Source organism: Ruditapes philippinarum, unplaced genomic scaffold (assembly GCF_026571515.1).
Source record: "Ruditapes philippinarum isolate M1 unplaced genomic scaffold, ASM2657151v2 ctg1353_1_1_1_1, whole genome shotgun sequence".
NCBI classification, from domain to species: domain Eukaryota; kingdom Metazoa; phylum Mollusca; class Bivalvia; order Venerida; family Veneridae; genus Ruditapes; species Ruditapes philippinarum.
In genome coordinates this window covers 171735-192808 of record NW_026861730.1, presented here as the reverse complement: position 1 = coordinate 192808, position 21074 = coordinate 171735, and the positions used below count along the sequence as shown (strand labels likewise).

Sequence of the window (21074 nt, the reverse complement as noted above, 5' to 3'; positions counted from 1 at the left end):
TAATGCTTTTTCTTAATTTAGCTCTGTTGATCCCTAAAAGGGGCCAATTAAAATGATATGAGCAAATCATGTACGTGTGACTATCACAAGGATGCTACAAACCAAATTTGAAGTAATTCTGCCCAGCAGTTTTAGAGAAACTGAATGTTGACTACGGATGCTGGAGCATCGCCCTTTGATACTAATAGCTCACCCTGAACCTTTGGTTCTGATGAGCTCAAAAGGGGCATAATTCTGTCAAAATTCTTCATAGAGTTATTTCCTCCTGCCTTTAGGTTGGGGGCCTGATGGTGAAAGTGTGCAAAGTTTCAAAGCTATATGTAAATGGACTTTGAAAATATTTGAGGTGGTACGCAAACTTTAACACAAGTGGTTATGCCGACGCCCAGGTAACTAGGATAGCTCTATTTTTTCTTATTGTACAGTCAAGCTAAAAAGTATAAAAGAATATTCCTTGTGGAAAGAACAAAGCTGTCAAACTCAGCTTGACTAATACTGGGCGCAGTAAGGAAGACAAAACTATGAAAGAAACATCAATTATGATAAAAATATATTTCTTTTTATGACAAAAAGTTATAGTTGTTACCTTATATTCAAGGGGCAATAATTCTTGAAATAGTCACACTAGTTATGGACCTTGTCACACAACATGTGTGTAATGATAACAGTCAGAGATCGAAAATTCCACTTGTCTGCTGGTACACGTACCTGGCTGGTAATTACGAGTAGAATTTAAGAGAATTTGATGCAGGACGAGTAGAAAAACGTTGCCCTGCACATTGGAATAAGAAACTACTCATTCTGCAGGACGAGTGACTCTGAAAATATTTTTATGCCTGGATAAGAAATATGTATTAGAAGTTTGAAGAATATACCTTAAAATGTAAAGAAGTTATATTTCTTAAATAAAATTCTAAGTTCAAAGGGAGATCAATCTGAAAATATTGCTTCAAGAGTTATGACCCTTGTCACATAAAATCTGGTTGATGATAAGAAATATGTATTTGAAGTTTGAGGTAAATACCTTTAAAAGTAAAGAAAATATAGTAAAAAATAACATATTTCAAGTAAATAAATCTAAGTTAATGGGGAGATATCTCTTGCAATATTGGTACTAGTTATGAACCTTGTCACATAAGATGTGATTGATGATAAAGAACATATATTTTAAGTATGAAGTTGATCGCTTAAGAAGTAACAGTAAAAAATAATATTTTTTAAGGAAATTTATAAATTCAAGGGGAGTTAAATCTGAAAATACTGGTTAGAAAGTACTGGATAGAAGATGTGGTTGATGATAAGGAACATATTTTTGAAGTTGATACCTTCAAAAATGAAAAAGGATATAGTAAAAAATATTTTACTGCACCAAAACTTTAATCTGAAATCTGGACGCGATGCCAGGGCAAGTAGGACAGCTCTCCAAATACTTCCCATAGTCGAGCTTAAAAGGAATAACACTTGAAAAAAAATTAATTAATAACCCTTGAAGGAAGTGAAAAGTGTAAATGAATAATCCTAAGGCTTGAAGGAACAAAAAAGTTTAAGCAATATACACAAAATTTATTTCCAAAAGTGAATCATGATAATTAACAATATTTCTAGAACAATACATATTTTTTCTTTACAAAAAATACTTGACATGAGCACCCTAGTGAAAAAAAAGTCAAGTATATAATAATGTATAATAGAAAGAATGTAATGCAATATTCCATGGCTTGTTGCAAAAACTTTGTGGCTCTGCTCATATGTCATTAAGCAGGAAATACAAACCAAGCCCTTAGACCGTCACTATATAATTTATGACATGGCAGTGTACAGCTATATACGGCCTGTCATTCAGTTTTCTGATATGAAATTGTATTTGATAATTTAACAAACTGGTTATATACAATTTCTGTTATCAATTACATTAGAACAATTCATAGCTTGTGTAAAACAGGGGACAATTTTTACAGTAGTATATCCATTTGCTTAAAAAATTAAACCTACTTATAATAAGAGATTTTGTAATGGAACAATCATATCAAAAAAAGGACAAATTCATGCATGCTCTATGACTGTATCATGTAAGGGTATTGATTTTTTTTACTGTTTATCCTTTTCCCTAAATAACTATATTCCGACTCTCAATAAGATAGAAGAGTTCATGAACAGTTTTTTTTCCATATATTATACCCGAAATATTATGTAAATAAGCTCAATTCAAGGTTTATATATTCATACATGTAGTACAATACAAACCACATGCCTCCTGATTCCTGTAACTTATGCACATTATGCCTCAGAAATAAACTACCGGGTAATGTTTCATTCTTAAGAAAAGGAAAACATTTATTTTTTAACGTTTTGAATAATTTTTGAGAGAATTTTATATGCTTAACATCTGAAGAAAGTAACGTTGAATGTGAAATTATTTGTTATTAAAGTAGTGCAATGTAAACAAATCAGTATTTTGACTTCCATTCAAATACTTTATCACTATATTTTCATTAATTGTTGAAATGCAACAGAAGCAGAAGATGAATGTGATAATTGGAATTTGGTTAATGAATATCTTTTTGGAAACTATAACAGGACACAAAAAATTGAAAGCTTTTGAGAAATGAAAGTAAAAGCATTTCTGGAGAATAATGGGCCTTTATGAAAAATCAAAAATTGTCTGAATTTATATAAGAAGTGTCAAAGTATACATATTAAGTGATAAAGGCACTTTTTATTTATACAAATTACCCATAATAATTAACATATCCCAAATATGCAGATTTAATCATTGTACCATTTGTACTTGGCTAGTAATATAGTGATTAAGTTAATTACCATCTTACCATGCATAAAATATGGATCATTTCATTTTCTTGGATATTCACACATTGTTTTTTATATTTTTTCAAGATTTTTTATATATTTTGTTTATTCATCTGGAGGCATACAGCTTGTATATATAAGACAAAACAATTTAACTTGGAAATCCTTTTTAAAGACTTTAAACACATAATTTGCTCACAGTTATACTTCCTTTCCTATCTATATCATTCATATCAATTATAACTACCTAGTATTCTTTGAACACATTTTTGGCAATAAATCATACGGAACTGTTCTGTAAATTGGTATGCAGCGAGTCAGATATACTTAAATATAATTATCTAATGTCGTACCATATTCAGTCTATTTTTTAAAGAATATTTGAAAAATATAATTTATAAACCATTTATTTTTAATAATTTCACTGAAAATTCAATAAATTTTTACACTTGTACACCTGGTATATTTATTCATTTTTCAGACTTTTTCTGTCCAAGAGGACCCAGTCTATGACTGGTTCTTGTTTTACGACCTACACCAGGAAGTGATTGTAAGAGCAACTTTGTTCCATCTTTCTTTGTCTGAACTTTTTTTGATGCTGCTCGCGTAGAACGTGTCATGATGCCCCGCCCCTCCTCACCAGAGTCTCCGCCCTGCTCCCCTGTGATAGGACTGATTAATAAAATTTCTTCCCGCTCCTTGTATAACCTTTTAGTTCTGAAAAATTGGGGAAAAAAAAAATACTCAGTGTTTTTCTAATCATGATGAAATAAGAAAAAAAAAACACTTAAAGTTCCGAAATTTGGAAAGACAAATAACACAACTATCATCAATAATTGTCTCCCCAACTGCATGCAACTATCCTAGTGTTTATCGGGTACAAGTTGGCAGCATTGACAAACCATTAGACCATCACTGAGCTATCTTAACAGTTCCTTTTAATACAAAGAATTTGCTCAGTATTTAGTTTATACAAATTTATTTTAGTTTGACTATGCTTATTGAAACACTCTTTAAACTATTCCTTGAACAAACCAGTACTAAGCAATGACTGTAAAGTTTCTTGCTCAATGAAACAACATCTTGCCATTGACAGAATTTGAACCCACGCAGTCAACAATCCTTAGAATCACTTGGCCACGCCACCTCAGTATTTGAACTTGTCATGAATAAGTTCTTGTTACATGTATATATTTATCAAATTAGAAAGGAAGAACATCATAAGCCTGTTATCAAGATAATCAATGAAAATATTTAACACAACCTGTTTAATCTCATATATATTAGTCACTCAATAAGATCTATTACAGGACAAAATGCTCAGCTTTTCGCAAAGGCATCAAAGTATCTGAAAAAATATATATTACAGGAAACAATGAATTCATCAATGTCTGTTAGAAATCTTACTTTCTTTTTGACTTTTTCTCTGGTTTAGATTCTAGGTCGTCACTGACTTGTTTTATAGATGATGGTCGTCCTGGTGGTAGCAGTATCCCGGCCTCAGTTTGACTGGCCTCAATGTCCTCCTTCTGTATCACTGATCGTGTATGTGTGATGGGTGGAGAGAAGATGAATGATTTCACAGGGGTAAATGACTTTGCTACAGCTGAATCTGTCAAATGTAATATTAATTCATTATCATTAGCACTAAGGTAGAAATAATGTACAAAGTTTCATATTTCATTTATAGCTGATTTTATCATTTCTGTATTTTTATTTTATTTTTTTTGTTTTGTTTTTATTTTATTGAATTTGTCACAGACCACAGGTAAAATTGATCACTTCTGACAGGTAACAATTTAATCATATCTTTCATTAAAATCATCTTAACACATGCCATAATTCAAATCTAAGCTAAACTGACCAAATTTTATTGACTAAGCCAACTGAGAACACAGGCAGTATTTACATAAGCCTTGAAGAAGTTCGATATTCTCAAAATATACTGTACGAGTCCAATACAAAACAAGAATATATTAACATAACATACCTGCTGAATCCACTTGCATTGGATCAGAGAACTGAAAACTGTTGTTCTGTATATCAAATACATCTGCAATGAAACAACGATCATCTGTGAACAATGGTAACGCCTCTCAGCTAGCAATAATCAGGATTTTTTTAAAAACAAATATACACATATATAAACCGTGTATTGTTATCCTGGTCCTTGTGGTCGAAATACAAAATTTCAACTTCACATATTAGATAATTACAGTAAAACTTTCAAGAAATTTTTTTTTTTTATGCAACAAACTAACAATTATAAACATTCACCTTATAGCTGTATTAAAACTTACCAGTAATTACCAATTTCTCTGAATGTAACCAACTACTAATTCCATATGATTTCTTAATAAGAAAGAGTTGAGAGACCAAAGACAATTTGAGTCAATGTCTGAGATTATTTGTCATGGAGAAATTCACCATGCGGGAAAATTCAACCAGCAAATCATAAATGCTTATATGATGCTTTCAACATTGAACTGAGCAGTAGACATAAACCATATTCTTGGTCCAATAGAGTTTACCTTATAATTTACAAATTTCAATTACCTTTGCATTGTTTCTGATTAAGATTAAAATATAAGCAAGCTTTTCTTTCACCAAGAATACAATCAGGATCAAGTCTTTCTTACTTTGTGATTATCTATTTATGCAGCTTACATTAATGTCAGGAAAAAAAATGCTTTGATACATTATATATAAATGTTAAAAAAAAAAAACAACTAAAAATTTGGATTTAAACTATTTGAATAAAGATTTCAGAAATATAAATAAAATTAAACAGCAAATATATTTGATTCTAAGGGTCATTACTATGATCAAGATCATAATTGGCATTCTTAAAATTTTACATTTCAAACTGTAAGGTACATTCAAAGTCACAATTCATTTAGTACAAACTTTGGAAATAAGGGATAGAAACCTAGTAAATACCTGGCAAAGTAGAATGATCTCCCTTCTTCTTACTGACATCGTGACTTCTTGTATGAGATGCCGGGGAACCTTCCTCATCCTGGTTCCCTTTTTTACTCTCTACAAATTTTTCATTACCAGAGTCCTCTTGTTTAGTGTCTTTAATTTCTTTGGCTACATCTTGCAGCGCTTTTTTCCCTTTCCCTCTTCTAGAAGGTGTTTTCACTACATCCTGATTTTCAGTTTCATTTTTTGATTCTTCTGTTTTCTTTTTTGGTCGTCCTCTCCTTGAAGGAGTCAATGGCTCTATATTTTCTGATTTTAAATCACTTTTATTGTCTTCTTCAGGTAATTTTTCTTCTTTTTTTAAGTTATCACTACGACCTAAACTCTGTCTACGAGTTGGAGTCTTTACATTAATTTCATCAAAAGTCTCCGTTTCTCTACCCAAACTTTGACGACGAGTAGTCATTTTATTGCTTAAAGTCTCTTCACTTAACTTAAAATCACGTCCTAAACTTTGTCTACGAGCTGTAACCTTATCTTCCTTAATTTCTTCATCAATTTTAGTTTCACGACCAATACTTCTCCTTCGAGTTGGAGTTCTACTATTGTTTTCATTCTCATTTCCTTCACGACCTAAACTTTGTCTCCGTGTAGGAGTTTTAATAACATCATCATTTGAAACACTTTTTTTACAAGAACGTGATAATGTTTGTCTCCTGGTAGGTGTATTTTCTACATTTTCAATATCTTCAAACACTTCTGGAATTTCTGATCTTCCAAAACTATCTCTTCTTGATTCATCCATATTTTCATCATTCTTTCTTTCATTTCTTGGTGGTGTTTTCGGTTCCACTGTTGAAGTGATTTCAATAAAGGGATCTTCCTTTTTCCGCCGCCCTCTTGTAGGTGTTTTTTTAATTTGAGCACTTTTAACATCCTCAATGTCAGCTGAATGAGAATCTGATCTATTGTCATTCTTATTTTCATTTTGACGTTCCACGTCTTCAGCTTTCTTTTGACCTCGTCTAGGTGTTGTAGCTTTCTTTGATTTCTTTGCAGGTGAAGCACCAGTATCCATTACACCTATTCCTGATGTTCCAGGAACATTTTCATCATTATCACTGACTTCACTCCTACTGCCTGTTCTAGTCGACATTCTAGGTGGGGTAAACTCATCCTGTACTTTCTTCCTAGACCGTGTTGGTGTCCTAGGTGGTGAGGCTACAGGTTTATCTTTAATTTGAGTCATCTTATTTTCTGGTGATTCCATTCGTGCCTTCATCTCTGCTGAGATCTGTAGCAGAGACTCTTGTATCGCTTCTTTTGCATTTGGACTAAACGGCTTTGGTGAAATCGCAGACACAATTTCCAGTTTCTCAGGTTTCACTTCCTTTTTCACATTAGACCTATTGGAAGACCTTGTTGGTGTTACTGATTCCTGTTTAAGATCTCGTGTTGGTGTTGATTTTTCCTTTTTACCAAGCCTACGCGAGGATCTAGTTGGAGTTGAAGCTTCTGCTTGAGAATGTGGAGAAGACTCAGACTCTTTTTTCTGTCTACTTCTCGTAGAACGCCTTGGTGTTAAAACTTCTTGGGCTTCTTCCTCTTCATCACTGCCTATTTTCTTAGTCCTGCGTGTGGAGCGTGTTGGAGTTACTTGTCCTGTGGGAGGGGCAATGACCTCAGAATCTTTTTGCCTTGTTCTGCGAGTGGGAGTAACAGGTTCCTGTTCAATTTTAACAGGAGACAAATCAAATTTACGTCTTGTTCTTGTTGCCTTCCTTTGTTCTTTTACATCTTCAGATTCGACCTTGGCTCTTAACTGCACATCTTCTTCTTCAAGAACTGGTGACTCGCCAAACTTATCATTTATCATTGTCATTATGTTATCTATTAATGTGGATGAAGGATGTATTATGGTATCACTCGCAGTTGAATGTGACTGTAACCCATAATCAGAATCAGGGGGTGAATCTTTTGTCTTGACAACTGGACTTGTAAGCCGAAGTGGAGATGTTTCGTTTTCTGAAGGCACAGGTGAAATCTGAAGTATAAATCAAAGCACTGAAAGTACTGGAAATAGCAAAGCAATAAAAAACCATTTTTGAGAGTTGATACGTCAGTGAGGAGATGTAAACAATGAATACAATCTCAAGTTTTTGACCATATAATGCCTTGTTTTCAAATTTGGTTTTAGTCACAAGAAAACACATTGACTACAAATTAAAATCATATTTCAAAGTCTATTCTATTGTTTGTTAATTTTTCTGGATTTTAACAAATTTTTTCATCATATCTCGGCAGATGGTACACCAAACTGGTTTTTCTGGATAATTAACTAGTAATTACCAATTTCTCTGCAAGTGACTGACAACTTCTCTGAATTAGCTATTTTATCGAAACATAACAGTACTTATATTAACTTTTTGTATAAATTATAAACTCAAATATAATCTTAAATTCTATATTCTTTCAATATAAACATTCTTGTTCTGCCTTGTTGAGAATGATACCAATTTTGAAATGTGTTGCAAGCTTCTTTGACTAAAAATGACAATTCTCCTGTTGAAAAGCAGAAAATCTACCTTGACAATAAAAACTTGGAATTTCTCAAGTCTGAAACACATCCTGACACGATTACTGTATATTCTAACTATGGATGCATCCAAATTTCACACAATAATGTTTTTTGTTTTGGGTTTTTTTTGTATTCCAAACATAAAACTAAGGATAGAATATAATATATCAATCACTCTTACTAATATTTGACCATCTTTGTCTATTACCCACACATATATTAACCTTTTGAGCCCTACCCACAATTATAGCTTAAATCATCAGTTTAGGCTTATACAGTTACCTGCTCAATATCAGCAAACACATCATCTATAACTACAATATACTAAAGGATTCCTCAAAATCAAAAAAAAGATATGTCAATTGACCCTTAACCTGCTGAATTTCTTAAAACTGACTTGATCACTTTCAATTTTTTCGGAACTGTCCCATTATCAATTTTAGGTGATATAATTTTTGATCAAGTCAGCAAATGTAACCAGGCTCTATACTGGCAGTCAAGGCTGGTCACCCTGGATTCAAGCAGATAAACAGTTACAATATAGAGATACAACAATGAAATTCTTCCTACCTGGTCTTCACTGTCACTTTTAGGTGCTAGTGGTGGTTCCAAATGACGGACTGGTTCAGGAGGTACACTAAATTCTTCCTCAACTTCCTGTTTGATAGACTGATTAGCTAATGATGCTTCATCAGCACTGGAAGATACAGTCTCCACAGTCTCCATTTCTTCAATCTCAGCTGGAGCATTAATCTCCTCATACTGTTCAAATATTTCTGTAGTTTTCTTTACATCTATGACATCCATTTTGTCTTCAACTTTTTCTGACTGGTCTACCTCCATTTCATCTTCCTCTGTTAAGTCAATATGAACATTCTGTGAACCAGTTTTGTCAAAATCATTTTCTTCCTGAGACCCAGTCTGGGCATGCTCAGTGGATGTTATTTCTGACTGAGCAGGCTCAGAAGAAGTGAATTTAGAAACTGGTGATTTGGAGACTTTGACTGTAGGTGAAGATGGAAGTTTTGTTGGAGATTTTGAAGGACTAACAGATTCTGGAGACTGTTGTGAAGCAATCACTTCTCTCACTGTTGCTACAGAAGAGATTGAAATGTCTCCGGACACAGATGAGGCAATACCTGATGTGTAACTCTCATCCATTTCTTCAACTTCCTCTACAATGATAAAAAATACAAAATATTTATGTGTTAATTTTGTTTGTTACAGCTCATTTTTTATGAATTGTAAGCAAGTGTACGACGAAACAGTGACCTCTCAATAAAATAATGTTTCAAGCTTCAAACTTAAAATTACTACAACATGAGGGACATTTAAATACTCAATAGTTTCATGAAGTGGACATCAAGCATGCTAAAATACACATTTTTAAACAATCTGTTAATGAAACATAGAACATCATCTAACACAGGGCAATCTTAACAGAAATCAGCTATGAAAACTTTGGTGCTTTTAACAGTAGAAAGACAGTAAGAAACAGAACATTAACTAATTTACCATCACTGATATTCTCGTCAGACTGTTCCAAGTTTGATACCACATAATCAACCATATCAGTTTGTATGTCAACTTTATTAACTTGTGATCCATCTTCTTCTGCTGAATGAACCTCAGCTTCTGACTGGTCTTTTGGTGGCGAATGGAGAGGCCTTCTGTGTAACTGATCAAGATTTTCAGAAAATTTGGGAGACTTTTCACTGCTACAAGATACAAAAGTCAACACAAATTGAATAAATAAATAAATCCAGACCATGGTTGTAAGCTTATGTATTTACCGAAAAAGTTGTTTTAATAATTATGTCACTTTCTAAATATATTGACTCTCAGGCAGCCAGCAGACCAAGAATTTTACTAGAATTCACATTGCTACAGTCATATGTTGACTTCACTGCTGACCTATAGGAGGCAGACCTCAGTTGTCCATTTGTGCATTATTTCAGACATATACCGCCTCCGTGGTCGAGGGGTTAGAGTCGATGACTTCTAATCCAGTTACCCCTCTGGCGTGGGTTCGATCCCCGGGAGATGCTTTGGTAGTTTAGCATGGAGGAGGGTAGTCTAGTACTGGTGTAACTCTCCAGGAACAATGGTTAGGAAACTACCCGCCTATATGACTGAAATACTGTTGGGAAAAGGCTTAAACAAAAAAAATTTCAGACATGAGCAGGCATACACGTGGAGGTGTCTACTTAGAAATATGCTTAACCTAATAGAACTAAATCACTTATATACAACACAAGTACCTCAATTTATGGCCAAACAAAAAACTAACAGAACATCAATTTTGCATCAATTATATGAAGCAGGCAATAAAACCAGTGCTTCAAATTGGCAGCAGTTAAGTGCACTTCTTTCATTTAATGGTAATAACAAGAAGTACCATCAATTATCACGACACAAAAAGACAACTTACCTTTCTGGAGTAGGGCTCCTGTCTCTGATAGATCTTGGACTAGATTGTGTTGGTGATTTCGGTGAACTTTGTTTGGATGATCCCAGTAATATCGAGGTTTCTTTTAATGAAAATCGGAGTTGTTTAGGAGTAGACATTGGCTGTAGTTTAGAAGCTGACTTGTCCATGAATGAGACAGATTTGGGAGTTGTTGGCTGTGACAGACGGCTTTGTATAGGTGTGACCGGGGACGACGTCTCTGCTGACGAGGGCTCCAAGAAAGAAACTGACCTGTAAATCATTTTTACATTTAAAATACAGTAATAAATATATTCATGTTGTTTATATTTCAAAACAAACATATTTTAGAAAGATCACTTTTACATTTGTGAAAGTTGGAAATTTTAAAAATCCCGAAAATCCTGAATTTAGCAGTTTTTCTATAGTTTCATATATGAAATAGAAGGCTTTCAGGAGACTGAAAATCCTGAACTTCAGGAATAATCCTGAAAACTTTCATCCATGCTTTTATAACAGAAAAATAATTAGTATAATACAGGCAGTCACTCAAAATTCATTTCATGCCTAATATTTAAATGCTAACATATATAATGATAACCTTTACAGATTATTATTATTATTATCATTATCTTGTAGTGTCGTCTATATGACAGACAAGACATAATCACATTTATGTTACAAAAATTTCAGGCAAATTGCCCATGCATCTGAATAATAACATTTCTATCTTCTGTATTATCTGACCAAAACAACAACAACAACAAACTTATATTCTCATAATAGAAACAGACTAACTTTGGGGAAGACGGCTGTGACTTTGATAGACTTCTATCCCCTGCTATATGGCGAGGTATACTGGACAAAGGTGTGGTGCCAGCACCATATCCAAGCTTCCTTGGTACCTTCTTAGCGCTTCCTTCAAGTTCTGAAAACAAATTGCATCTCAATTTATTTGGAGAGTTTTAGACATCTACCTGTAAATCATCTTCATTGTCCAAGTAACATTAGCTTTGGAAGCAATGTTTTGCATGAAATCAATCCTAGTGGACGCAATTTTCAACTTAGCCAAGTTTATCACTTTTTCATTTACAAATGACAAAACAAAAATCTATCATTTTTACATTCTCTTCTTTTTATTTTCATTGCTATTCACATTTAAGCTTTATGTAAGTAATTATATAAAAAAATATCTACTAATACAACAACATATGTTTATTTATGGTTATCATCATGTAATGTATGTTATATAAAAATAATAATTTAAAAATGCATGTATTATGTAAAGAATGTATACATAAACAGGCCTTAAACTTAGTTACAAATGAAAAACAAAGGAAAAAAATCAGATATTAAGTATGCATTGTCATTTTAATTACCGACCTCATCACAAACATTATCTAACCATTTGTCTGTCTAGTTTTATGCGGATATTTTTTACCTTGTGAATTCGGTGTGACATTGGAACTATGTGGACTTGGTGAGGTTGTAGCTATCATATTACGGACTTTAAGAATAGATTGCGGGGTGACTGCACTGTTTGTTGACATCCTCTGTTTCTTTGGTGTCACTCTCTTCACTGATGGTGTCTGTAACATCGACATACAACTTGCTGAGAAAAATCTACTTCCCCTAGAAAAATAAATCCATAAAACTGCTTCTTTAAAATAACAAGTAATTTTATACCTTCAAGAAATACAGCTTTTTAATTCTTTCTTTTTTATCATATAACATCATATACAGGTGTTATGCTTTCAAAATGACTAAAGTTTCTGTATATACTTTCATAATAGGGATCCTTCTATGGAAAACACGATTTATTACAATGATTATGAAACAACATGATCTTTGTATATTTCATTATAATTCCACAAAGCAGTTAAACATTACTAACATGCTGACACAGTGTTGGGTGGGCAGAGATGTACTTTCTCACTTATTACCTTTAACAATAAAAGCAAAGATTGTAAAACAAGTCTTTTATTGAATAAGGCCTTAATTGGAAGAAAAGCTACCAGTAGGAAAGCTGGTTGACTTCTTTTTATCAGATGATATAAATGGAACGCCATCAAATTTATGCCATCAGTTACCATCAGGTAGCAATCTAAGTTATTAAGCTAGAAACATTGTAAGAAATTAGATGTACAATTTTTACCTATTATCTGCTCTAGTAGGGGTATCACAGCTAAACACATTGAGTGATTTATTCAGTACTAGTCCAGCACTGCCACTAACATTACCAGCTGATTCAGGATACAATGTAGCTGGTGTGTCCCTGAAAAATATACAGACACAATAATGATAACTCAACACTACACAGACACAATAATGATAACTTAACACTACATCTGTATTACTTAGACAACACAAAATGCAATTGTACCGGATATATGAAATCTAATCCTGCAGAACACTTCATAATCACCATTACAATATGTTTCCGGCATTTTTAATTTATCGTAAAATTCCATTTTAACGCCCCCGGGGGAAGTAACATTTTTTAAAAGAGGGGCATTTACTAAAGATATAAAAAAATAAATAAATAAATAGACAAGATCAACAAGGAAAGGCGTAATGAAAATGATTGTCTTTTCTCTCTCTTCAAATGATGTAAAAAAAATCCAAGCAAGTCCTATTTAAACACATTATCATCCTGTCAACCCATGATACGCATGATTTACGTTTAATCGGGATTTTACGGTATATGTTTTTTTTGTGTGCAGCAGTCTGCGACACAAAAGTTTCTTAACCTCTAGATTTCCTCAAGAAATTCCAATTAATTATTTTCAGTCACTGTTTTCTTTTTAAGGCAAACAAACTCTATTACATGAGGACTCTATGTTGCTTTTTACAAAATGGTTTAAATGTTGACTTCTGCTTAAGCCAATGCTAGGAGGAATATACTGTAGACACAGCTGTCCATGGAACCAAGCTACAACATTGTCAATTTGGATGTCTTTATCAAAATGGTTTCCTTTTGTTTTACTATATATGGTCTTTATTATATAGTGAAAGAGGATTTGAGTCTTACCGTAAAGACCTCCTGGCAGGGGTGACAGGGGTACAGATAAATGGCCCTACAGATCTGTCCAGTGCTTCATTCCTATACAAGATAAAATGCTCATAAAGTAAAGTTATATTTCATTACATCATTTATTTAATATTCAATTTTAGCAGGTAATGCTAAACATATATTCAATGATGTCAACAACCCCAACTTCGTGGCCACTTAGAATTAAAGTATTAAAGTCAATGACCCTAACTTCAAGGTCAGTGAGAATTAAAGTCTATGACCATAACTCAAAAAGTCACAGAAAGTTATAGTCAATGTCCATAACTTGTAGAATATAGAATCTGAGACAATTTAAGATACTGACAATAAATCCACAGCCACACAGAATTAATCCATGTCCAGATGACAGAAATATTGAAATAATCTAAACATCAAAAATATTGAAATAATCCAAACATCAGAAACATTGAAATAATCCATTCTTTTATGTTGAAATTGTAATACTATTTTCTTAACTAAATGAACAGGTTTACATATAAACAGTAAAACAGATCATACTGTGGTTGTTCTGTCTCGATTTCATCCAATTTCTCCATGATAGTCATGATAAAAGCTGACTGGGACATCGCTCGAGCTTTGTTCTTTGTGACTTTTGTTGACAGTGGGGTGGGACGTCGTACTGTAAATATAACTTATTGTTTAACACTAATCTACACAGTCAACACAAAGTCACCATCAGAAAAAAAAAATGTTTTTTCATGAAAATTAATGATGATACTTGATCATTAAAATGAAATATTTATCAACAAATGACAAATGTTCAAAGCAAGCAGCAGCATTCAATTAGACATCAAAATGAAATATTTACTATCAAATGTATGAAAGACTTTTACATCACAATGGTTCAGGACTTTGAAAATGTGAAATTACAACACATTTAAATGTATTTAGAAAACAATGTTAAAATACATAGAAATGCAAACAATTTTTATAAATATATTCTTCCCGTTCTTACATTTTCCATTACAAACATTTTTTCAATATAGAAATGTTTATTTAGTTTTAAAGTTTATTTAATATTGCATTACCTTTGATCTCATATTTGTAAATCAAAAACCACCTAATTCTGAAGTTTGTTGTGCTACCACTTACAATTTATTATCCTATATTCAAGCATTTTCCAAGCTGCCTTCAAGATATTAACTAATGTTAACATCTGATGTAAATTTCAGGAATTTTATTATCAAATGTTAAATTAAGAGGCAAACCATGAGAAAAGTATTCAGACTGTATAATTTTATATGTCCCTCCAGGCACTACCCTCGTGCCACAAGTCTGTCATTTGTATCCAATATATAAGTATTCATACAGAATTGACTTTTGTATGACTTTTATTATAATAACAACTATATAAACTATTAACCAACCTTCTCGTCTCCACTGTATATTTTTCTTTGGTACATGCAGTTGTTCCAGCATCAATCGTCGTTGTACTAGAGGTAGGAGGCTGGCATAGCTATCAACAATGGCATTACGTGCAGCTGCCCGCTCCCGCGCCTTGGCATTGGCCTCTGTCTGTAGGGGTAATATTATTTCACAAATTAAACATGGAGTTATAAGCTCAATACTGACTTCAACTTCTAGGGGTAACTTGAAGTAATTTGATAATTTTTAAAATCATGAAACATTGTCTGTGTTGAAAAATCATGTAAACTTATTTCAAGGATATCAAAATGATTGGTTAAATTTTATATAAAAAATCTAGACATGTATGTTATTATAGCTTATAAAACTTGTAAAGATGTAAATTATGTCCAAACATAAACTTTATAATATAAAACATATCATCTGCATATACATAACATTAAAATACTGCAAACTTGAATGATTTTAGTCTCTGACTGTATTATAGTTCAGAGGTGTGGAGTAGGTTTGAAATTATGAGAGTTTTCTTTGTAATAGTACATACAGTAACTCATTACCAACTTCAATATGTCTATACTTACCATTATAGAATGTTTTAGTTTCTCATTCAACTGTATAGCCTCAACAAATCTCGCCCTCTGTAGGTAATGCATGACCAGTAACTCTTGTGAATGAGGCTCCGAACTGGCCAGCAGATAGTCTACCAGAATTGTCTCCTCCTCGTTGCTCAATGGTAACTGTAGCAACCGACCTAGAGTCTTTGCTGAGAATAAAAACAAATATAAAATTCTTACATGAAATAATCTCAAAATAAATGAAATAATTCATTTTATAATGTAAAATTATATTTGAGTAATAATTCCTTTGTGGTTCAGATGATAAAATAACAAATTTTAAAATAAGCATCAACTAATTCAACATTCAAGATTTTCAAATTTCTACAATTGACTGGTTTTAAAAATTGTCCTTAAAGATGTAGTTGTGTGCATTTATTTTCCGTGCAACAACATGTCAACTTTTCAATATAAATCAAAAGTTGAGGATAATGAAAAATTGTTTTTAGGCATAAGATCAGCTGGATTATTTATTAGCTACTTACTTTGTTGGCATCCGAGGAAGAGATGTGATAGTAAATCATTCATGTTGTTCTTGTCTCTACAAACTCTCTGATATGTCAAAGCCTCCGCAGTTAATCTGAAAATACCAATACTTTACTGAAAATAGTTTAGTTTGTTAAGTTGCATGGGCTTGAGATATCAAAATGCCAAATTTGTGTAAACAGTTCAGTCTGATTAGTATATATATTACACATGAAGAGTGGCTTGACTTTACTGGTGACAAAATGTATGTCACAGTTGATGCAAATGATTTGAGAGTTTAACGTTCCTTTTGTAACAGCAATCCAAGAAGTTAACAAAAATTATTGCCATCAGCATGCTTGAAAATCTAAGAGTCTTGTTAAAGTGGCATGGCAGTAACAATTACACAGATTGTAAGAGGCAGACCTGGGGTAATCATCAATCGTAATCATCGATTTTTTAATTGATTACATGATTACACTGTAATCATCATGTAATTGATTACCTTGCTCAAAATTGATTACATTAATTGTAATTAATCAATTACAGCTTAAATTCAGTCTGTAATTATGATTACAATTTGATTGATGTTGATTACTTTCAAATTTTACATAAAACTATTGAAATTCAAAATATTTATTTCACATGTTACAGTTGAACTTATATTTCTTTATAATGATCTTTGATCACAAATTGTAGAGTGTAAATTGATTTTTATTGAATATTCATTATTGTTGATATCTATTGATATCCATATTTGAAGTAAATAATAGAAATTGTCATAATAAACAATGATTGTCCATAATGGTAGTAAAATATCAAGTGCGATGTTAATAAGACATCACTCACAATGCAGAAATAAGTTTAAATCCATACAGTTAACCAAATTCTAACTGAAAGATAGACATCATTGTTTGGCTGGTATTCCAACCAAAATGTCATATCATTGGATTAATGATGTCTTTGAATTTCCTAAAGAGACATCTGGAAATGTGACAGCACCTTGCAAATTGTGCCCTAGGAATATAAATGGAAACACTTAGTCACATTCAAATTCCATTATCCACATAAAGGTAACTATGTTAAATTTTGTTTCACATATTTTGGTTAAACCATGTTTTAAAAAGTTTCAAACAATGTAGATAACTTCTTTACTTTGTATATTCTAGAGTTTATGTCAGATGCATATTACCATATTTTAATTATATGCAACAGTTAGGTATTTTGTTAGGTGATAGACAATGTGTCTAAATTATAATGAATACTGATGTACCATTGAAGTGTTTGTAAGAAATTGATACTTTGTAAAGCCTATTGTCTCTGAATTCCCATACAAAAATTTATTGTTTTCACACCTGTTTTAACACCTGTATACAGCATACTGTACAATTGACACTTATCAAAATTTCTGTGGCAGAGAGAGTTTATTATGAAACCTACACCAAGAAGACCGAGGACCATTCCTGCATCATCAGCCCCTGTAGAGCATTTGTTTAGTGTTGCGGGTAAAATTTTCTGTCCTGATAGATGCAGTCTGACTGACAGACGGTTTCATGAACTTATGATGCTAAAGTGCAATGCTAAAATATGATAAAGTGATGTGACAGTAACTAAAAGTGTGTTAAATTGATGACTGTTGATGAGCTGGAAATCCTTTGTTTATATAATGTATATATTGTATATATTAAAAAGCATTAAGAAACTTTTGTTTATAGTTATACATTGAATGTAATCAATTATCAATCAATTACTTTCTTAAAGTAATTGTAATTTAATTGATTACAGAGACAAGTCTGAGTAATCAATTGTAATCAATTACAATAAAATCTGAAAGTAATTGTAATTAAATCAATTACTGATCAATGTAATCATCCCCAGGTCTGGTAAGAGGATAAACATTTATCTATAGGTGAAAATATGTCTGACTGTATACATTGTAAGGAACTTGGATACAAGACAATCAAAAGTCACACACTTGAATATCAAAACTTCATAGAAAAGCAAGATAAGATACTTATAAAGCTTCAAACTTTGTCAGCTAAAAAACTATGCAGAACATCAAATAACCTGTGCCTATACAACACAGCGGACCCTACCGTCCCTCTATATAAAAATGCTTAAGTTTTGTTAACTTTCTATAAAGGAACGGTGTGTAAAATTACTTATTTTATCATAGTCAAGGTTCTGTACTTCAGGATTACTGTTCTACAATAAAACTAATACACATGTTCACAATATTTTATCTGACTTAGTACTTATGTAATTTTCTGTCAAGTAATTAAGAAACCATGCATTCCACAGAATCTCTAGGATGTATGTTGACATCACAAAGACAAATTTATATGCTCAAAAGTGGGGGGCACAAAAAGTACACTTTATTCATTTAATATACAGAGCCCAGGAAATAGTGCTTCTGTGTTTAAAACAAATAACTTAACAGTCTTTCTTAATTGACAACTTGTACTTACTCATTAGCCAGTAGTACTGTGAGTTTCAGTTTCACCTCTTCCGGTGTGGTGAGAGCAGGCTGTACACTTGTGATGTACCTGAGAGCCATCTTGGCATCACCTTGGTACAATAACGCTTTAATAATCCGCTTATGCTGCCATCTAGCAAATTCAGCTCTCACCATTGGATCTAACATTAAACTTAATGCTTCCTACAAAACATAAAATAAAACTGATAATATTATATTTCATTACATTTTCTGTAGCATAATGTTCATAATGGTACCAAATCTTTTTAACTAATTATCTGAATTACTTTGTAAGGCTGTAAATCAGACACTGGTCATCTAAGGTAGAATGACAACCTGTTAAAGCTACTGCAAAAAGGCCAAAGATGCCCTTCATATATTATTTAGGCAGAGTAAGTGACTAGGTAGAAGTGATAACTTTTGAGAATGACTGCTCTCAAAGTTTCTTCACAGAAATATCAAATTTTCATCTAAGGGACTGAGCTTCAGACAATCAGTATGGAATCAAGATAATTAAAATACATTTCATAATGCAGCCTATAAAGATTTCGTAATGCAGCCTATAAATATTCATTTTAAAGAGAAGCCAAATGTATGGGGAAAAAATCAGGCTTCTTTCCTATACTCTTTAATAACAATATGTGAGTGATTACTTTCATATTAAGTAGCACTTAAAAGGCACAAAATAAGGCACAAAATCAGGATATGTTCATTTAGATGAGAAAATTAAACATGTCTTATAAAAGAGCAGAACATACCCAATGCAAAGCAACAATGTCATTAAGTCAAATTCCTCAAAAGCTTAATAACTTTTTAAAAGAGATTACTAAGTTTTTTCATGTTTAATGTTTCTATGTACAAATAATATATAAAACTTTAAGAAAATTAAGTTCACCTCAAAATCCCTGTGATCAAGCAACCAGAATGCCTGCATTAATTTCACCAGAGTTTGAGGAAGGTTGAATCTACGAGCAAAGCCACTGACTTTCTCAGAGAACTGAAATTAAAGTTTTACAAAACTAAAGAATGTTTCAAATTGTAAATATGATTCAGTAAATTGGTAAAACAATTCTTGCCAGAATTCTTTCAGGCATATATAGTCTATAGAAAAATAAGAATTGATTTTTTGATTCTTTTTTTCTTTGAGATTTTGTTTTTGCTATTACAGTTTCAACATCATTCTAAATTTAAGCTGAACAGCTAATACCTGTACATTTGTATATATTTCATCTGAATACAGCAAATTCCCTCTATTAAGACCAATTACTGGACTGACTAAAAGTGGTCTAAATAGTGAACTGGTCTTAATAGTGAATAAGCCACTTTTAGAACTTGTGCAGTCCAACTAAACTAAATGTTTATGTACTCATGCCTAAGACATTGATATAGGTTTTTTAACTTTCTTTAGATTTTAAACTTTTAAATATAATTATATTAATAATAATATATTTTCATGATACAATTGTTGATAGACTAAGCAAGGAATGATTTAAAGTTTCATAAGAATGCAAACTAAAAGAAGACTGAGGTTTCAACATTTTTTCCCCAAAAATATATAAAGTCCTTGTTTAGGTGCATAATTTCATTTGTTCAATTTTATAATATTTAGCAGACCAACAGACTCATTAAACCATTAATTGCATATCTATAAAGTCCAACAATCCTTTGTGAAATTAGCGAGTTTTCACATACTTTCCATCAACAAATAAATTAAAATGCAATTGAACGCCTGTTAATTACCGACAAAATTAGTTGAATCATGCTGCCGCTAGAATGCTAGACAGATAATGACCTCGTTTGACTGGTGTATTTGTTTACGGCAGAGAAAAGATTCTGTCAATGGGGCAATAAACACATTGTGTTAGGTGGTCATTATGTTGCATAATTGGTCGTTATACAGGTTAATGATTTAATAAGAAATACACACACATGTCTGACAGAAGTGGTCGTTATGCCGGATTAGAGACGTGGTCGATATACTGATCATTTTTCGCAATGAATAAAGAAGGCAATTATTTTGTACTTTTGAAAAGTGCCCTTAATAGCGGTGTGGTCCTATTTGTGGCGTGGTCGTTAGGTGGTATTTTATGATACTGTCATTCTTATAGCATTAGGTATTTCCAAACTATATGAAATTCTTGCAGCCTTACATGTATAATCAATGACAATTCTACAATATAATGGTAGATCAGTAACTTACAGTTTCATTTTCATCTGAGCTGTCGACAGATACCAGATCTAGAAGTAGGTATAGAACTAGACATTGTTTCGACAGCATATCACAGTTCTCCAGAAGGTATGATGATAACAGTGCCTGAAAAATAAAACAGAAGATAACTTTA

General features: G+C 32.3%; 1 protein-coding gene across 1 annotated transcript in view; it reads right to left on the bottom strand.

Annotated features, from left to right (window-relative positions):
* Positions 1–1542: 1542 nt before the first annotated feature.
* LOC132716621 (protein ELYS-like) overlaps positions 1543–21074 on the bottom strand; it is a 54236-nt gene continuing 34704 nt past the window's right edge. The window contains exons 19-36 of the mRNA XM_060699929.1: positions 20933–21046; positions 19628–19729; positions 18725–18915; positions 16277–16371; positions 15759–15940; positions 15180–15327; positions 14311–14431; positions 13771–13842; positions 12895–13014; positions 12181–12371; positions 11538–11667; positions 10743–11012; positions 9827–10029; positions 8882–9486; positions 5749–7777; positions 4799–4861; positions 4216–4420; positions 1543–3525 (exon numbers count right to left, since the gene is read on the bottom strand). Of these exons, the coding sequence (XP_060555912.1) occupies positions 3279–3525; positions 4216–4420; positions 4799–4861; positions 5749–7777; positions 8882–9486; positions 9827–10029; positions 10743–11012; positions 11538–11667; positions 12181–12371; positions 12895–13014; positions 13771–13842; positions 14311–14431; positions 15180–15327; positions 15759–15940; positions 16277–16371; positions 18725–18915; positions 19628–19729; positions 20933–21046 (5088 nt within the window). The 3' untranslated portion in view covers positions 1543–3278. The remainder of the gene's footprint in view (positions 3526–4215; positions 4421–4798; positions 4862–5748; positions 7778–8881; positions 9487–9826; positions 10030–10742; positions 11013–11537; positions 11668–12180; positions 12372–12894; positions 13015–13770; positions 13843–14310; positions 14432–15179; positions 15328–15758; positions 15941–16276; positions 16372–18724; positions 18916–19627; positions 19730–20932; positions 21047–21074) is intronic.